General features: G+C 53.1%; 1 protein-coding gene across 1 annotated transcript; it reads left to right on the top strand.

Annotated features, from left to right (window-relative positions):
- Positions 1-459: 459 nt before the first annotated feature.
- Positions 460-1974, top strand: RABIF (RAB interacting factor). Its single transcript, XM_053964199.1, has 2 exons — positions 460-651; positions 719-1974. The coding sequence occupies exons 1-2, from the start codon at positions 466-468 to the stop codon at positions 959-961; spliced, it is 429 nt and encodes a 142-aa protein (XP_053820174.1). The 5' UTR covers positions 460-465; the 3' UTR covers positions 962-1974.
- Positions 1975-14152: the final 12178 nt, after the last annotated feature.

Genomic DNA, 14152 nt, shown 5'->3' with positions numbered 1-14152 from the left:
GGATCCCGGTGCAGGATCCCTAGGCCAGGATTCCTGTGCAGGATTCCTGTGCAGGATCCCAGTGCAGGGTTCCTGTGCAGGATTCCTGTGCGGGATTCCTGTGCAGGATCCCGGTGCAGGATCCCTAGGCCAGGATTCCTGTGCAGGATCCCTAGGCCAGGATTCCTGTGCAGGATCCCGGTGCAGGATCCCTAGGCCAGGATTCCTGTGCAGGATTCCTGTGCAGGATCCCTAGGCCAGGATTCCTGTGCAGGATCCCGGTGAGGGATTCCTGTGCAGGATCCCGGTGCAGTATCCCGGTGCAGGATCCCAGTGCAGGATCCCTAGGCCAGGATTCCCAGCCCGGAGCTCCCGGACCCTCCCGGGGATGGGGAGCGGGGCGGGGCCACCACCGCAGGGCGGGGTTACAACAGTGACGTCACTCGCCGCTCTGGTGACGTCACGCCACCGGCCCCGCCCCTCGCCATGGCGGCGCCCTGCGCGGAGATGGAGCCGGCGGCGCCTCCGGCCTCTCCCCCCGCTCCTCCTGCGGCCGCGCCGGGCTCGGCCGGGCTCGTGTGCGCGCAGGGCCGCAACCTGCGGGCCGTGCTGTGCCAGCGCTGCGGCTCCCGGGTGCTGCTGCCCGGCGCCGCCACCTTCGCCCGCCGTGAGGTACCGGGGGGTTCGGGGGAGGGGCGGGCGGTGCCGGCCCGGCGGTGACGGCCCCGTGTCTCCGCAGCTCCTCCTGCCCGCCATGAGGAAGAAGGCGGCGGCGGCGGCGGCGGGAGGCGGCGGGGACGTGCTGCGGGAGCACTGGCTGGTGCGCGACATGTTCTCCTTCGAGAACGTGGGATTCACCCGCGACGTGGGCAACGTCAAGTTCCTGGTGTGCGCCGACTGCGAGGCGGGGCCCATCGGCTGGCACTGCCTCGACGACAAGGACAGCTTCTACGTGGCGCTGGAGCGCGTGGCCCACGAGTGACGCCGGCCCCGGGCTGGGAGCCGGGCCCGGGAGCCCCGACGGCTCCGTGGGCGGGCAGCCCTGCGGACTGACCGCGGCTGCTCGCCCCAGAGCCCCACTGAGCACGGCCCGCCTGCCCCGCGGCCCGGCTGGCCACAGCTTGCCTGCTCCCCGGTGTGACTGACCCCCAGCTCAGCTGGTCGCCCCATTTCCCAGATCCGCAGGCTGAGCAGCGTCAGGAATTGCAGCCCTGGCACAGCCAGCTCCTCGCCTGCACCCACACGGGAAGAGTGTTGGTGGTGGGAGGGTCCCTGTGCCCTGCAGGGACAGCTCACCCTGACATTTTTGCCTCGTAGCCCAATCTGCCCCAGTCTGGCTGCTCTACCACTTCCCTGGTGGCTGCTGTTGCTCCAGGGGGCTGAGGTGTCTCTCCTGCTGGTGGCCCTGTGACACCATGTAAATGGGAGCACTGGGACAGGGCAAACAGGAGGACAGGAGTGCTGCACTGAGTCATCCTGGCAGCTGAAACTGTCTGACCTGCAGCCAGAGCAGTTCCAGGGCTTGAGGCTGCATCTTCTGTTGATTTTCAGAAGGAATGTTTGCTGCCCCAAACTCTAACATTTATGTTCTCCAAAACCTCATCCCACCTGACAGCTGTGGCACCTGAAGTGAGTGTAAGGCATTCCAACTAACATGTGCAGTTCTATTAACTGAGTACTTGGGAACAAAACACAGGTAGAATGTGCAGACAGCATAAGCTGACAGAGCAGCAAAAAAAGAAAATGTGCCAGACCATAGAGCTTTCAGGCAGCAAGAGTGAAGAGATTCCAGCCTGAAAAGCATCTGAATCATTCGACAGGCAGTGCTGAAGCATGTCAGAAAATATGTGTGTGTGTTAAACAGTGATATGAGGAAGGAATTTCTCTTCTGTAAAAGCTGGTGGTAAGAGTAATCTGGGGTATTGTGGCCAGTTTTGGTTTCTGCCTTTTGAAAGCTGGGCACTAAGAGCTAATTAAAAATGGAAGGAGGCTGCAGCAGCCATGGTTCTCCCTGCATTTATCACTGCTGGTAATCGTGGCCCAGCTCATTCTCCATTGCTGAGCCCTGTGTGAGTGACAGAGCAGCTCTCCAGGGATGCTTTGGGGTCCCTGGTGCTGTGCCTCACTGTGGGACATATCACTGTCCTCTGCTCATGAGCACTTGGGTGCTAATCCAGCTGTGAAGGCTTAGCTGTCACCCTGTTGGGTGATGGACTTGCTTGTGCCACCAAACTCAAGGTGGGGTGTTGGTGTGCTGCCCCTAGGCTGTGGGAAGAGCCTTTCCCTTGCCCCTCTAATGAAACAATTTTGCTGGCAGGGCTCTGTAGGGCAGGCACAGCCTCAGATGAGTCTCCCAGAAGAGTCATCATGACAGCAGGAGGGGCAGAAACAAGTCCCTTCTTCCTGCAGTGCTTGAGCACCTGCACTTCAACAATTTGGAGACACTGCCTTAATGTGTGGCCTGTTCTGGGGCTGCTCTGTCAGGAACCTCTGCTGTGGGCAGTCAGGATTTATCAGGGCAGGGAGAGAGGCAGAACTCTGCTCTGGGGGCTGAGGGCCTTGCTGGAGCAGGAGGCAAATCCTGTGCTGTGTCCTTGCTAAATGTGTCAGATGGACATTTGTCATGGAAACTGCTTCTTCCCTCCTGCCCTTCCTGTCTCTCAGCCCTAAGCCCAAGGACTGCACAGGTTCACCAAGGAGATGTACCTCAAAGGACAAGAGAGCTTCACTTGGGTTCTGCGCAGGCACGGCAAAAGGGTGGGATCACATCACTAGTTTCACACTTTCATTTGGATTCTTAGGATATGTGTTCTGACCTGTAATACCCCACTTACAGTCCATGTTACTTAAATATGCTGCACTGCACAAGTCTCATTTTGAAGGAGCCACTGTGCAGAACAGACTGGAAATCAGCTTGAGTAACACTGAGTAAATGACCTCCAAGAAATGGTACTTGTGGATTCCTGAGTAGTGGGTGGCACTGGGAGGAGCTGGGGGGTGGTGGCAGCTTTCCCTGTCAGTAGAACACCCCTGGAGGGATGGGAGAGTCAGGTCAAAGCCTTCACGTTGGAATTTTCAAGCAGCTGAAATCCACCTCAGCACAGCCCTCAGAGTGCTGGGAGCTCCTGCTCCTCTTTGCTGGGAGAGGGGAGCTGAATCCTCCACGGATCCAGGTCTGCTTTCTGCTGACTCTTAAATATTAAATAGGATCACATAGACTTGAAATGCTAAGAAGAAATGAACAGTGTGATGGGAATTCTTGGGAAGAAGCTTTTGTACCATGAGATCTTGGGCATCATTCAGCCTCAGGTAGGGTCTTGGGTTCCTGCAGCTTGGAGAGGCCATGAGAAACACCCCTGCAGCACTGGTGGCACGGGCAGAGACCTGGGGCAGGTGATGGGACAGCAGTGCAGCCCAGCTCTCAGTACCTGGGCTAATTCATGTTCCCAGAGGTGACTGAGAATTTCAGGGGGGTGTGCAGGAGGTGGGGAAAAGGCAGCACACTGTGTGGAATTTGAGCTCAGGCAGCTCCACGGAGCTTTGGGGGAGGAGTGTCCCAGTCAGCAGACATGGCCTGGGGGAAGAGCAGCTGCTGCTCACTGGACACATCACCAGGTTTGGCATCTGCTGAAGCTGCACCGTTCCTGTGTCAATGAGAGCTAATAAAAATTCACATAGACTCACAAATATTTTCCCTGCTTTTTATCCAGCATGTTGAAAAACTGTTTTCCAGTTGCTTGTGGTAACGCCTAGAAAATAAGGGTAGACAGCCCTCAGGCATGGGGAACATTTACATAGGACCTGGGAAAGCTCATCTTGCAGCCTGTCTTTCTCTGTCAACACCAAGACAGTGCAGAAACTCTTATTTCCACATGTAGGCCACTTTAAATTAATTTGAAAATGGATTGTTGTATTTAATGTCTGCACAGATTTGACTCCTGAGACCATCCTGTGTTAAGATGTAGCAGTGCCTTGAGAGGGAACAGTAACAAACCTGCTCCTCTGCTCCAGACAATCCCTCCAGCAAGGTTCAAGGGGGCAAATGATAACAATTTTGTCTAATTGCTTCCCAGTGTGGATTTAAGGCATGCCTGGTTTGTATGGGTCAGGTGTTTATATGCCATACATGTGCTTAGGATGGTTAAAAGCAGACCTTGCTCCACACTTGTTCTGATATTGGGATGGGTTCACAGCCCAGAGCCATGGTCTGGGTCTGGCTGAGATTGGCAGCTCCTGTAGCTTCACCTCTGCTCCCATTCCCACCCAAACCTCCCACTCAAGCAGCTGCTGAACCCTTTGTGTGTTCCATTTGATAACTTAGGCTAAAGCTTCCTTTCTTGGCTGCTGAGTCAACACATGCAGCCTGTGAGACGCTCCAGGGGCAGTGGCAGGATGGAGGCCATCCCTCCTTTTTGGCAGCTGCAGGCTGTGAGATCAGCTGAGCTGACCTGGGGAACTGCCACAAGTCATGCCTTGCACAGAGGTCACAGTCACACTCTTTCTTCCCTAAATGAGTTACATTTCACTGAATCAGGTAAGTGATGCATGGAGCAGGGGCTGGGATTCAAGGCTCCCTCTTTCCCAGTCTCTGCAATCAGCAAAAGGCCTGGGTGCCTGGGCCTGCCAAGGCCTGAGGCCTCTCCTTGGTTCCTCACCTGTTACTGAGGGAATCTTCAGCAGGGCACTGGTGACAATGTGAGCTTTGAAGCAGTAGCTTGGAGAACTTTGCTGTTTGCTCCCTGCTGTGTCCTAGGGCTCTCCCATCCAGCTGTGTCCTCACGAGGAACCCAGCAGGGGTGAAAGTGAGATCACTGCAGCACCTGCACAGCATCTCTGTGGGACCTGCTGCCTGCAGGTGTGGGGGGGAATGGCTCAGCAGTATTCAGAGAAGAGCTGTGGCTGATGAAAGCAGGGCCAGCTTGGCCAGGGAGGTGGTTGTGGTGTTCCCTGTCCTGCACAGCTCACCTTGCTGCATTCCCTAAACCTCTGTGTGAGCAGGGATTGCCCCATCAGCACAGGCAGTTCTGCAGGGAGCTGTTCGGGGGAACAAGGATTTCTGAAATGTGTTATGAATTTCTCTGAAGGTCTTTTTACATATCTGACATTACACTCCCTGGCAAGAAATAGGAGGAAAGGAAATAATTGAGATTAAATAGCTTCAGGGTTCTTGGACAACTGGTACAGGAAAAGCATCCCTGTCTCCCACAGAGTCAGGTTAATACAGGCCAAACTCCAGAATCAAAGAAACACTAAAACACCAAGTATTTTTCCAAAAACCCACCAAGTATTTTGAAGCTGGTTGGGGACACAAACCACAGTAGATGAGTGGAACTGGCCATAAAAATGCAGAGAGAACATGAGGGCTTTTATCAAAGCCAGCTTTGTTCTCTTTCAACCAACAGTTTTATACATTTCAGCATAAATACTTGAGTGCTGAGTTGTGAGGCAGCCAGGTCCCTCCGGTGCAGCTTTGGTATGAGCACAGCTGGGCCCCTCGGTGACAGAGAAGAGGGAGATGGCAGCCCAGCAATCCAGGTGAGAGTTACTGACCTGTGGGGCTGGATGGAGGAGAGAAGCCAGTTTTCACAGGAATGTGCTTTGGGGTGAGTGCCCCAGCACCTGAAAATGACCCAATCTTACACAAAGTGAAAATCGAGTGCTTGGCACCCTTTGTGCAATCCCTGAGGAAGAGTGAGCAGGTTCCAGGGTTCCTGAGATAACCCTTCCATGCTCTGAGAGGGGGAAGCAGCTCTGGAAAAAGTGTGTCTTGCATCTTTGCTAAAACTGAAGGGAGTGTGGCACAGTCCATCCCAGTGGTTGCTGCAGTTTGGCTTTTCAAGTGCTGCGCATCGAACTCTGGGAGAGCTGCAGGGGTGGGAGCACGTGGGGGGAAGATCTGTCCCTTGAGCATCCCAGGGCCATTTCCTGGGAGCTTACGACATGAACTACTCAGATACAGCTTCTGCCTGGAGAAAACCGTGCCAAGGAGGGAAGGGCACCTGCCTATCAGCCGTGTGGGCTGAGCTGGGCGGGACAGCCCGGGGCAGGTTTGGAGCCCAGAGATGCAGCTGGACCTGGCAGAGGGGCTGTGCTGCCACAGCAGCCGTGCAGCCGCACAGGAGGCCGAAGCAGAGAGCTAGAGCCGTGTGTTTCCAGCAGCCCCGGCTGTGTGCGGCAGGACAGGGTAGAGCTGCCGGCGGGGTCTGTCCCTCACAAGCCTTTCAGGGTTATTTGTGTGTGTGTTGATGGGATCCGAGTGTCCCTAGGGCAAGAGCTGCGCAGGGAGGATTCCCTCGTGGATGTGCTTGTCCCCGCCTCTCCTCGCTGGTGAAGCAGCAGGGAGTGTGTGTATGCTCAGCTGGGCTTCTGCTCCCCTTTTCATGTTCCTTATCTTCCAGGAGGCTCTGAATTCCCTGCGGGAAGGCAGACAGTTGCTGTAATCGCTGTGCGTGCAGAGGCAGAGCGCTCTGTCTGCTTGCTGCCTGGAGTACCCTGTGCCATTGTTCCAACCCAGCTGGAAGAGATGCCCTGAGAGCAGAGGAAAATGAGCAAAGCCGTGTCAGCACAGGTATCCTTCCCCTCCTGAAGCAGCTGGCTCTGCACGCTGCCTGGAATGCTGTGAACAGCCGGTTCTTTCCATGGCAAACATCCAGACCGCAGCTCGTTGCAGAATCGCTGGGTAATTTGGAATATCTGGCAGTGGAACATGAGGACATGGCTTCAAGAACTTGTTGCCTCGTGCTTTCCTGTTCTCTTGGAGGAATTGGTTTTCTCTGCCAGGCCATGGCAGGTCCAAGGGGCTGGCACCAAAAAAGGCCAGGACTCGGCAAATAGAACCCAACTGCCAAAGAGAAAGGGCGCTTGGAGAAAGGAGCAGCTTCAGGCTCCAGAGGGAGGGATCTCCCTTGATGAGGAACACCCAAGTGTGAGGGCTGTAGCTATGCATCAGCAGCGACCTGGGGGCTCTGTGCCCTCGTCAGCTCAATCCCTGCTGCAGCCACAGGTGTCCCAGCCTGGCTCTGGTGCCAGCACTCCACAGGCCCTCATGATGCCAGCACTGCTTGGGGGGATCTGGTTCCTTCCCTTTCCTCAAGGCCTCTGCTACTATATGGGGATTTCTCTTGGAAACCCAGTATGCTGGCACCAAAAGGGAATGTTTTGTGTGTAGCTGGATGGTACCTGGGACACAGTTCCTGATTTTGGGAGAGGTGATGCCACAGTGCCCAGTGCTGCACATACTCAGGGCAGCACAACATAAAGTGCAGTTTACTGGGACTCTCTGGCTCATTCCTTGGCACCCCCTCCCCGCTTTCACAGACAAACTAGTTTGTGCTGCTGATCCAGCTAAACTGATGTAAAATTGGTCTTGGCACAGAGGTCAGCAAAAAGAGGCTGTTTCCATGTGCAGCTACACCACAAGGCCAGTGCAGAACTGGGTGCACTGGTTGTAGTGCAGTGCACCTGCACAGCACCTCTGCCTTGTCCATGCATCCCTCTGCAGGACCACCTGGAGCTCTCCAGCCACGTCAGTGCCTACACTGCTTCAGCTCCTCAGGGCTAATGGGGTCATGAGTGCTCAGCTCTGTCCTGGTGCCCTGCTCTAATCCATCGGCGTAACCATGAATTCCCAGAGGGTCTCAAGTCTGAGACAGTGGACTGAGGAGTTTCTGTTCCTACCTGATTTACTGGTCAGCAATCCACAGGATTCTCAGTACAGCCACCCCATGTGTGCTTGGGTAGCAAGAACCAACTCAGGTCTATGACACTTCCCCCAGCCTCTGCTGCCTGGCCATCAGAGATGGAGGAGTCTGGACTGTGGATGTGTCATGGTTTAACCCCAGCTGGCAGCTAAGCACCAACACAGCCCCTCGTTTCTCCCCCATACTGTAATGGCAGGAGAAGTGGAAGGTGAAAATGAGAAAACTAGGGGGTTGACATAAAGACAGTTAAATAATGAAAAAGATTTTTTTTTAAATGTAAGGGGACAAAACCAACAAATAGAGGAAAATAGAAACCAAGAAAAACAAGTGATATAAGAAAGCAGCTGCTCATCACCAACTGCCTTAAGCCTGGCCAGATCCCACCATCCCCTCACCTTCTGTTTCAGGGCATCACATGGTCTGGGATATCTCCATGGTCAGTGGGGGACAGCTGTCCTGGCTGTGTCCCCCCAGATCCTTGTGCATCCCTGGCCCAGTGCTGGTGGGTCAGGGTGAGGGGCAGAACAGCTCCTGACTCAGCAGGAGCGAAATCATCCCTGTGGGATCAGTGCTATTCTCAGCACAGATCCCAAACAGCACCACAAGATGCTGTGGAGAGCTGTTACTCTGCCCCAGCCCAAACCCCTGCAGGATGTGAACTGCTTGCCACACTCACTCACTGCACCTCTGCCAGGTTCCATGGTCAGAAGGACCCCACGACACGGTCGGTACAGATGGGAATGTCCCAGCTCTGGGAATAGGAATGAGCTGGTCCCTGGTGCTGCTGCCTGACCAGCAGGGAGGGGAAGCTGCACAGCAAGACAGATCTGGCTTTATGAGTGATTTTGGTTACCCACACTGAAAGAATCACAAAATGGTTTGGGTTGGAAAGAACCTTAAAGCCCATCCAGTCCCACCCCTGCTGTGAGCAGGGACACCTTCCACTATCCCAGGGTGCTCCAAGTCCTGTCCCACCTGGCCTTGGATACTTCCAGGGATGGGGCAGCCACAGCTTCTCTGGGCAACCTGGACCACCTTCACAGAAAGGAATTTCTCCCCAGTGTCCCACCCATCCCTGCCCTCTGGCAGTGGGAAGCCATTCCCCCTCATCCTGGCACTCCAGGCCCTTGTCCAAAGTCCCTCTCCAGCTCTCCTGGAACCCCTTTAGGCACTGGAAGGAACTCTAAGGTCTCCCTGGAGCCTTTTCTTCTCCAGGTGAACACCTCCCAAAAAAAGCCAATTAATTGCCCTAAAAGAGAGACCAATTCCTCTAGCAGGGCAAGAGAAGATATGTTTTCAATATCTAAACCAAAAGTTAGTGTGGAGAAGACAAAATTTATAGGCTAGGGATAGTTTACTCCCTACAAGTAACAAACTCAACCTGGTACAGGTTCAGGTACAAAGTCTGGCATCATTTGAGACAGATACAGCACCCCAAAACAGAGGGGCCATGGCCCAGTTGGTGAGTTCCTCAGGAGGGCTTTGAATTCTAAATTAAAAGCAACTGTACTTGCTAGAGAAGCTGTTTCAGCTTTGACAAATGGCAGGTGGAGGTTTGGTGCCGCAGAGCAGCAGGGAAAGGCAGGAAAGCAGCACTGAAAGAGTCTGGGCTGAAGCAGTATTTGAAGTGAGCAGGGATGGGAGCAGCCCCTCCAATGTGGGCTTGCAGAGAACAAAAAAAATTGGGCAGGTAGTGAAGTCCAGGCTTGCAGGAGCAGGATTAAAACAGTTGGATGAACAAATAATCTAAGATTTAAAAGCAGAGAATGTATTTAAGGTCATTAAACCAGGCTCTTATTTAAGGATTACCTCCAAGAAGCCAGGCTAATAGCATGGTGAGGTTACAAAGTGATCAAGGGAGAAAATGCTGATATTAATCTTGCTCATGGAATGTTAATCTGTGGGCAGACACTGCTGCAAGTACTCCGACTGTCATGGAAGGAACCTCACAAACAAAAACAGAGCCCAGCCCTTTGGGGTTCCACTCTGGAAACTCAGACACATCCTGCCACTTAATTGGACACTCCCTGCGGGGGCAGGATCAGGTATAAACAGGGTTTAATCATATAATTAGAGATGCGCCTACTGCACACGTTCAGGGTTCTGGAGGCCTTCCCTTGTACAAACCACTCTGGCTATGCCTTCTGCCTTGTAGTTCCTGTATTTAAGGATTCCCAGCCCATCTGGATCAGGACTGTTTAGAACAGGAATGAATTCAGTGCTAGTTATGAATAGTTTTCAGCTCTAAATGAAAGATTTATCTTGGCACCCAGCAAACATTCCCAAAACCCTTATGGAGTATCTATGTCCTCCCATCAAGGTTTGGCCTGAGGTCAGAGGATTAAGCATTCTCCCCAAATTGTTGCTCTGTTTGTTGCAATGCAGCAGTTGAGATAAAATGTGCAGGTCTGTGTGATGAGATAGAAGGTTGTTGTGGTTTAGAAATTCTATTCCCCAATTCAGTGTCTCCACCAAGACTCCCCCAAACCAGATGCCTCTCATGCCCCCCTTCCCCTCCACCTTCCTGCTCTCGGGAGGGGATGGCATTGAGAATTGGAGGCACAAAAGGTGCAAAGCATGTGTTGAGATAAGAACAATTTACTGGAAACAGCAATGAGATAAGAAAACGACCAGTAATAACAACAATATTAATAACACAAGTATCAAGCATTATTTATTTACATGGAAAACCACAATACCCAACAGCTCTTCCTGCCCACATGCTTTCCCCCACCAAAAGGGAATGTCATTCTTCCTCAGGAAGGGAGAGTCCCTCACTTCCACCTTCCCACCCGGGCAGTGAAGTGCATGGTATGGAATAACAACCTGAACCCACACACAGGGCTCTAGGCCCTACCCCTCATGGCTGCTGTGACAAAATTTCACCCAGTCCAGGCTGAAACCAGGGCAAATATGCAGGTCTGTGAGGAGATGAACATCCCACTCTGCAGCCAAAGCCCAGCAATGTGCACTGGGCTGTTGCTACTCTCTGGTGCATCCCAGGAGCACCTCCACCTGCACATCCCTCTCCTTCCCAGGGCCCTGCCCACACCACCCTGAGGCACACCAGAGGATCCGTCCCCATCCCCTGGGTTACGCAGTTCTCCTTATGAGAAAGAAATCCATGTTAAGGAACTGGCTGCTGGAGTGTACTCCTTCCTGCTGCTGGGGCATGACACATCCCTTCACCAGCTCCCAGCTGATGTCCAGGACCAGCTCCAGGTCCTGCCATCTAAAATTTGAAATAATTAATAAAATCAAATATATTAGATATAGAAAGGGTCTTTCAGAGCCAGAGAATAAAACCCATCACTGAGGAGCAGAGCCCCCACACTGCTGAGGTACCCCCTGATCCTGCAATGGGCTGGTGTAAGGCTGGTGGCTATGGGATACAGCTTAAACCAGAGCAGGAAAACTCCCAAACTCACTGCCTGTCCCCCCTTCCCCTTTTGCCATGCTCCTGTGTAGGAATTGTCCAGACAGGCATCTGGGCTGGGTTCTTTGGCCTCCACAAAGGAGGCACTTGGAAGGGAGTGTCTTTCCCTGCTGATACAGTCAGAGGGCCCCTACAGTTCTGGAAGGAGTCAGTTCTAAAAGCAGGGTGAGTGCACAGGACTGATGATGGATGTGTGAAACAGCATGGATTTGCACTTGGAGAGGAGGAGATGAACTTGAGCTCTGAAACAATGGGGCTGTGGTGAAGCACTGTCCCCTGAGTGGTGCGATTTGATGGCTTCATTCTCACCATACACGTGCCCTCAGCAATCCTCACACCCTGTGTTCTGTGAGCTGGGGATGAGGAGGAGCTGGTACCTCAGTCAGTACCTGGCCAAAACGCAGGCAGCAAGCTGCCCTTGTCCATCTGAGTGCTGGGAAATGTGCATGGAACTCCCAGGTCACCCCAGGTACTTAGAGCAGGCAGGCACAGGGTTAAGGCTGTTGCATTTTTGGGAATACAATGACAGAAGTGAATGTGCACACCTTATTTATCCAATTCTTCCAAGAAAGAACAGAAGGCAAGAGCTGCAGAGTTGTCCATTCAAAGAAGTTTCATCCAAGCTGCTGGAGAAGCCCCAGGCCTGCAGTGCAGCTGCTGTGACTGTATCACAGATACACAGCTAGTCCAGAATTTTTGGAAGGTGTCATATTCACTGAACACAAGGGTTGCAGCCAAAGTCCGTGCATGGGGCCGTGATAGCGTTACCAGGCACAGGGAAATCTTGGGGAAACAAAAAAACTGCTGCTGCTCACAGAACTGGTCTCCAGCAGGAAAAAAGGATGTGTTAAAGAAATCCCTGATAGCTCCTTGGATTTGACATGACCCTTTAGTCAAACTAAATCAAAAGCATTTCAGGTCCCAAGGAATGGTTTTTGGGTGTGCAGCAGCACCAGCTTCTGTAGGACTGGGGACTACTTCATAATGCAGCAGAACAGAGCTAGACGGTGTTACAGGAATAAAGTAGGGATTTATTAAAAAGGCTGTCAAAGGACACATCTTGGGCAGTACAAGAGCCTGGACGAGGCCACACCCAAGACTGACTCAGAGTCACGAGTTCTCACACTTTTATAAGTTTTGTTCCATTTCCATATTGGAGTTAATTGTCCAATTACACCTCCAGGTTATGAAGTCCCATCCTCCCAGTTTGCTCTCCTCAATTCGTTGTTGTTTACACTTTTAGGGCCTGAAGCTGCAATGGTGTCCTTGGTTCTGGGGCTGGAAAAGGATTGTTTTATCTAACTAAACTGTGAAGAGAACTTGCTGACACTTTATATGAAGTTTAGAGCTATATACTAATGCCGTACAGAATCTGGAAAATATGAAAGCTAAAACTTAAGGCATCAGCCAAATTCCCTAAACACAGTTTAGTGCTTTCTTATAGCCCACCTGGTTTTCAGTCACACATTACACTTGGCATCATTCTTTGGAAAAACAATTATATCAATGTTATTTGTGGGTTTTTCCCCTTTTTCCACCTCTGATCCTCTCTCAATCCTCTGATCCTTGCTTTCCAGAGTGCTTTTGCCCTTCTTTCCTTTCAGGGTACACCCACATATGTTTCATTCCATGCCTTGGGCTCAAAGGATCAGAATGGGGTTGATAACAGCAGGAGCAGCATCCTCAGCAGGTGTCAGTTCCCTGCCCTAGGGATCAGTCGGAGTGAGGGGGTTGATCCCTTCCCTCCATGTACAGATCCAGCCTGGCACAATTCCACCACACTCCCGTTAAAAGTGCCACTCTTATCCAGGCTGCTTGCAGGGCTGGAGATCTATACAGGAAAAGGAAAAATCACCCATTTTGTTATTGTTCAAAATTGTTTCACGTCCCTCTTCTGCTGCAAAAACTCAGCTCAGTGCAGGAAGAAGGAAATTCCTGAAACCGAAGCTGGTGCTGAGGCCCTGAAGGATAGATGGAACTCCAGGTATCAAATATCAGACCTGCACACACAGCAGCAGCTTTTACCTAGGGAGTGAGTTTGGCAATCGCAGGAATACTTCTGTTAATACAATCCTTAGGACATACCACAAGGTTTTTATGCTTCCCACTTAATATCCAACTTCAGCTGGAGTTTAAACACCAGATCTACTGATTCCAGTAGAATCTATGTGGCTCTCCAGATACGACCCTTTAGCTTTGAGTCCTTTCCAGTTTGTGACTCTTCATCCCAGTAATGGCAGTTGGCACAGGCACTGCTGTCCCTGGTGACTGCAGTGGAGCTGCCTCCAGCCTCCTGAGACAGGGATTTGTCCACACCCACCTCTTTCAGCCCAGAGACAGCACCCAGAACCCGCCTGGAGGACCGGAGCCTCTGGGTGCCCACCGGGCAGATGTGGGGCTCTCAGGCTGTCTCCCAGCAGATCCCGGGTGCCCATGCCTTGGTGCCAGCTTTGCCAGGGTGTTTCACTGGTGGCTTTCCCCGGCCTCAGTGCGCGTAGCCGGGACAGGGAGAGCTCTCGCCCAGGACACTTTTGGGTGGGAGGCCACGAGCGGCCCCCTATCCCTCAGGGCTCCTTCCCAGGAGCGCAGCCGTTGACCCTGGGCTCCCCAGGCTGAGCTCGGAGCCCTTGGCCAACAGCCGGGGATGGACAGTCCTGAGCCCCCTCCCCTTCTGCCGCTGGCTCCGGACAGAGCGATCCCAGCCCGGGACAGAGCAATCTCAGCCCGGCCCGGCCACAGCGATCTCCGGCCGGGGCCAGCGATCCTGGTCAGAGGCACAGCGATCCGGGCCGGGGCACAGTGATCCCGGGCCGGGCCACAGCGATCCCGGGCCACAGCGATCCCGGCCTGAAGAGAAGCCTGAGGAGGAAGGTGCCAGCCTTCGTTGGCGGGAAGACTAAACCCCGCCCCCTCCCCGCCCTTTGTTACGAATCAGCCAATAGTTCGCGCAGGGTGGTGACAGACATTTATGTTACCCAATGGCCCGCAGCTGAGCGCACGCCACGCCAATGAGCATAGTGCAGGGATCCGAACGCCC

Source organism: Vidua chalybeata, chromosome 24 (genome assembly GCF_026979565.1).
Source record: "Vidua chalybeata isolate OUT-0048 chromosome 24, bVidCha1 merged haplotype, whole genome shotgun sequence".
Classification (NCBI taxonomy): Eukaryota; Metazoa; Chordata; class Aves; order Passeriformes; family Viduidae; genus Vidua; species Vidua chalybeata.
This window is presented reverse-complemented; position numbering and strand designations above follow the sequence as displayed.

Bases quoted from the DNA above. Each gene is read 5' to 3' on its own strand.
- RABIF (XM_053964199.1), top strand. From the start codon at position 466: ATGGCGGCGCCCTGCGCGGAGATGGAGCCGGCGGCGCCTCCGGCCTCT. The intron at 652-718 runs GTACCGGGGGGT...GTGTCTCCGCAG, and splicing joins CCACCTTCGCCCGCCGTGAG to CTCCTCCTGCCCGCCATGAG.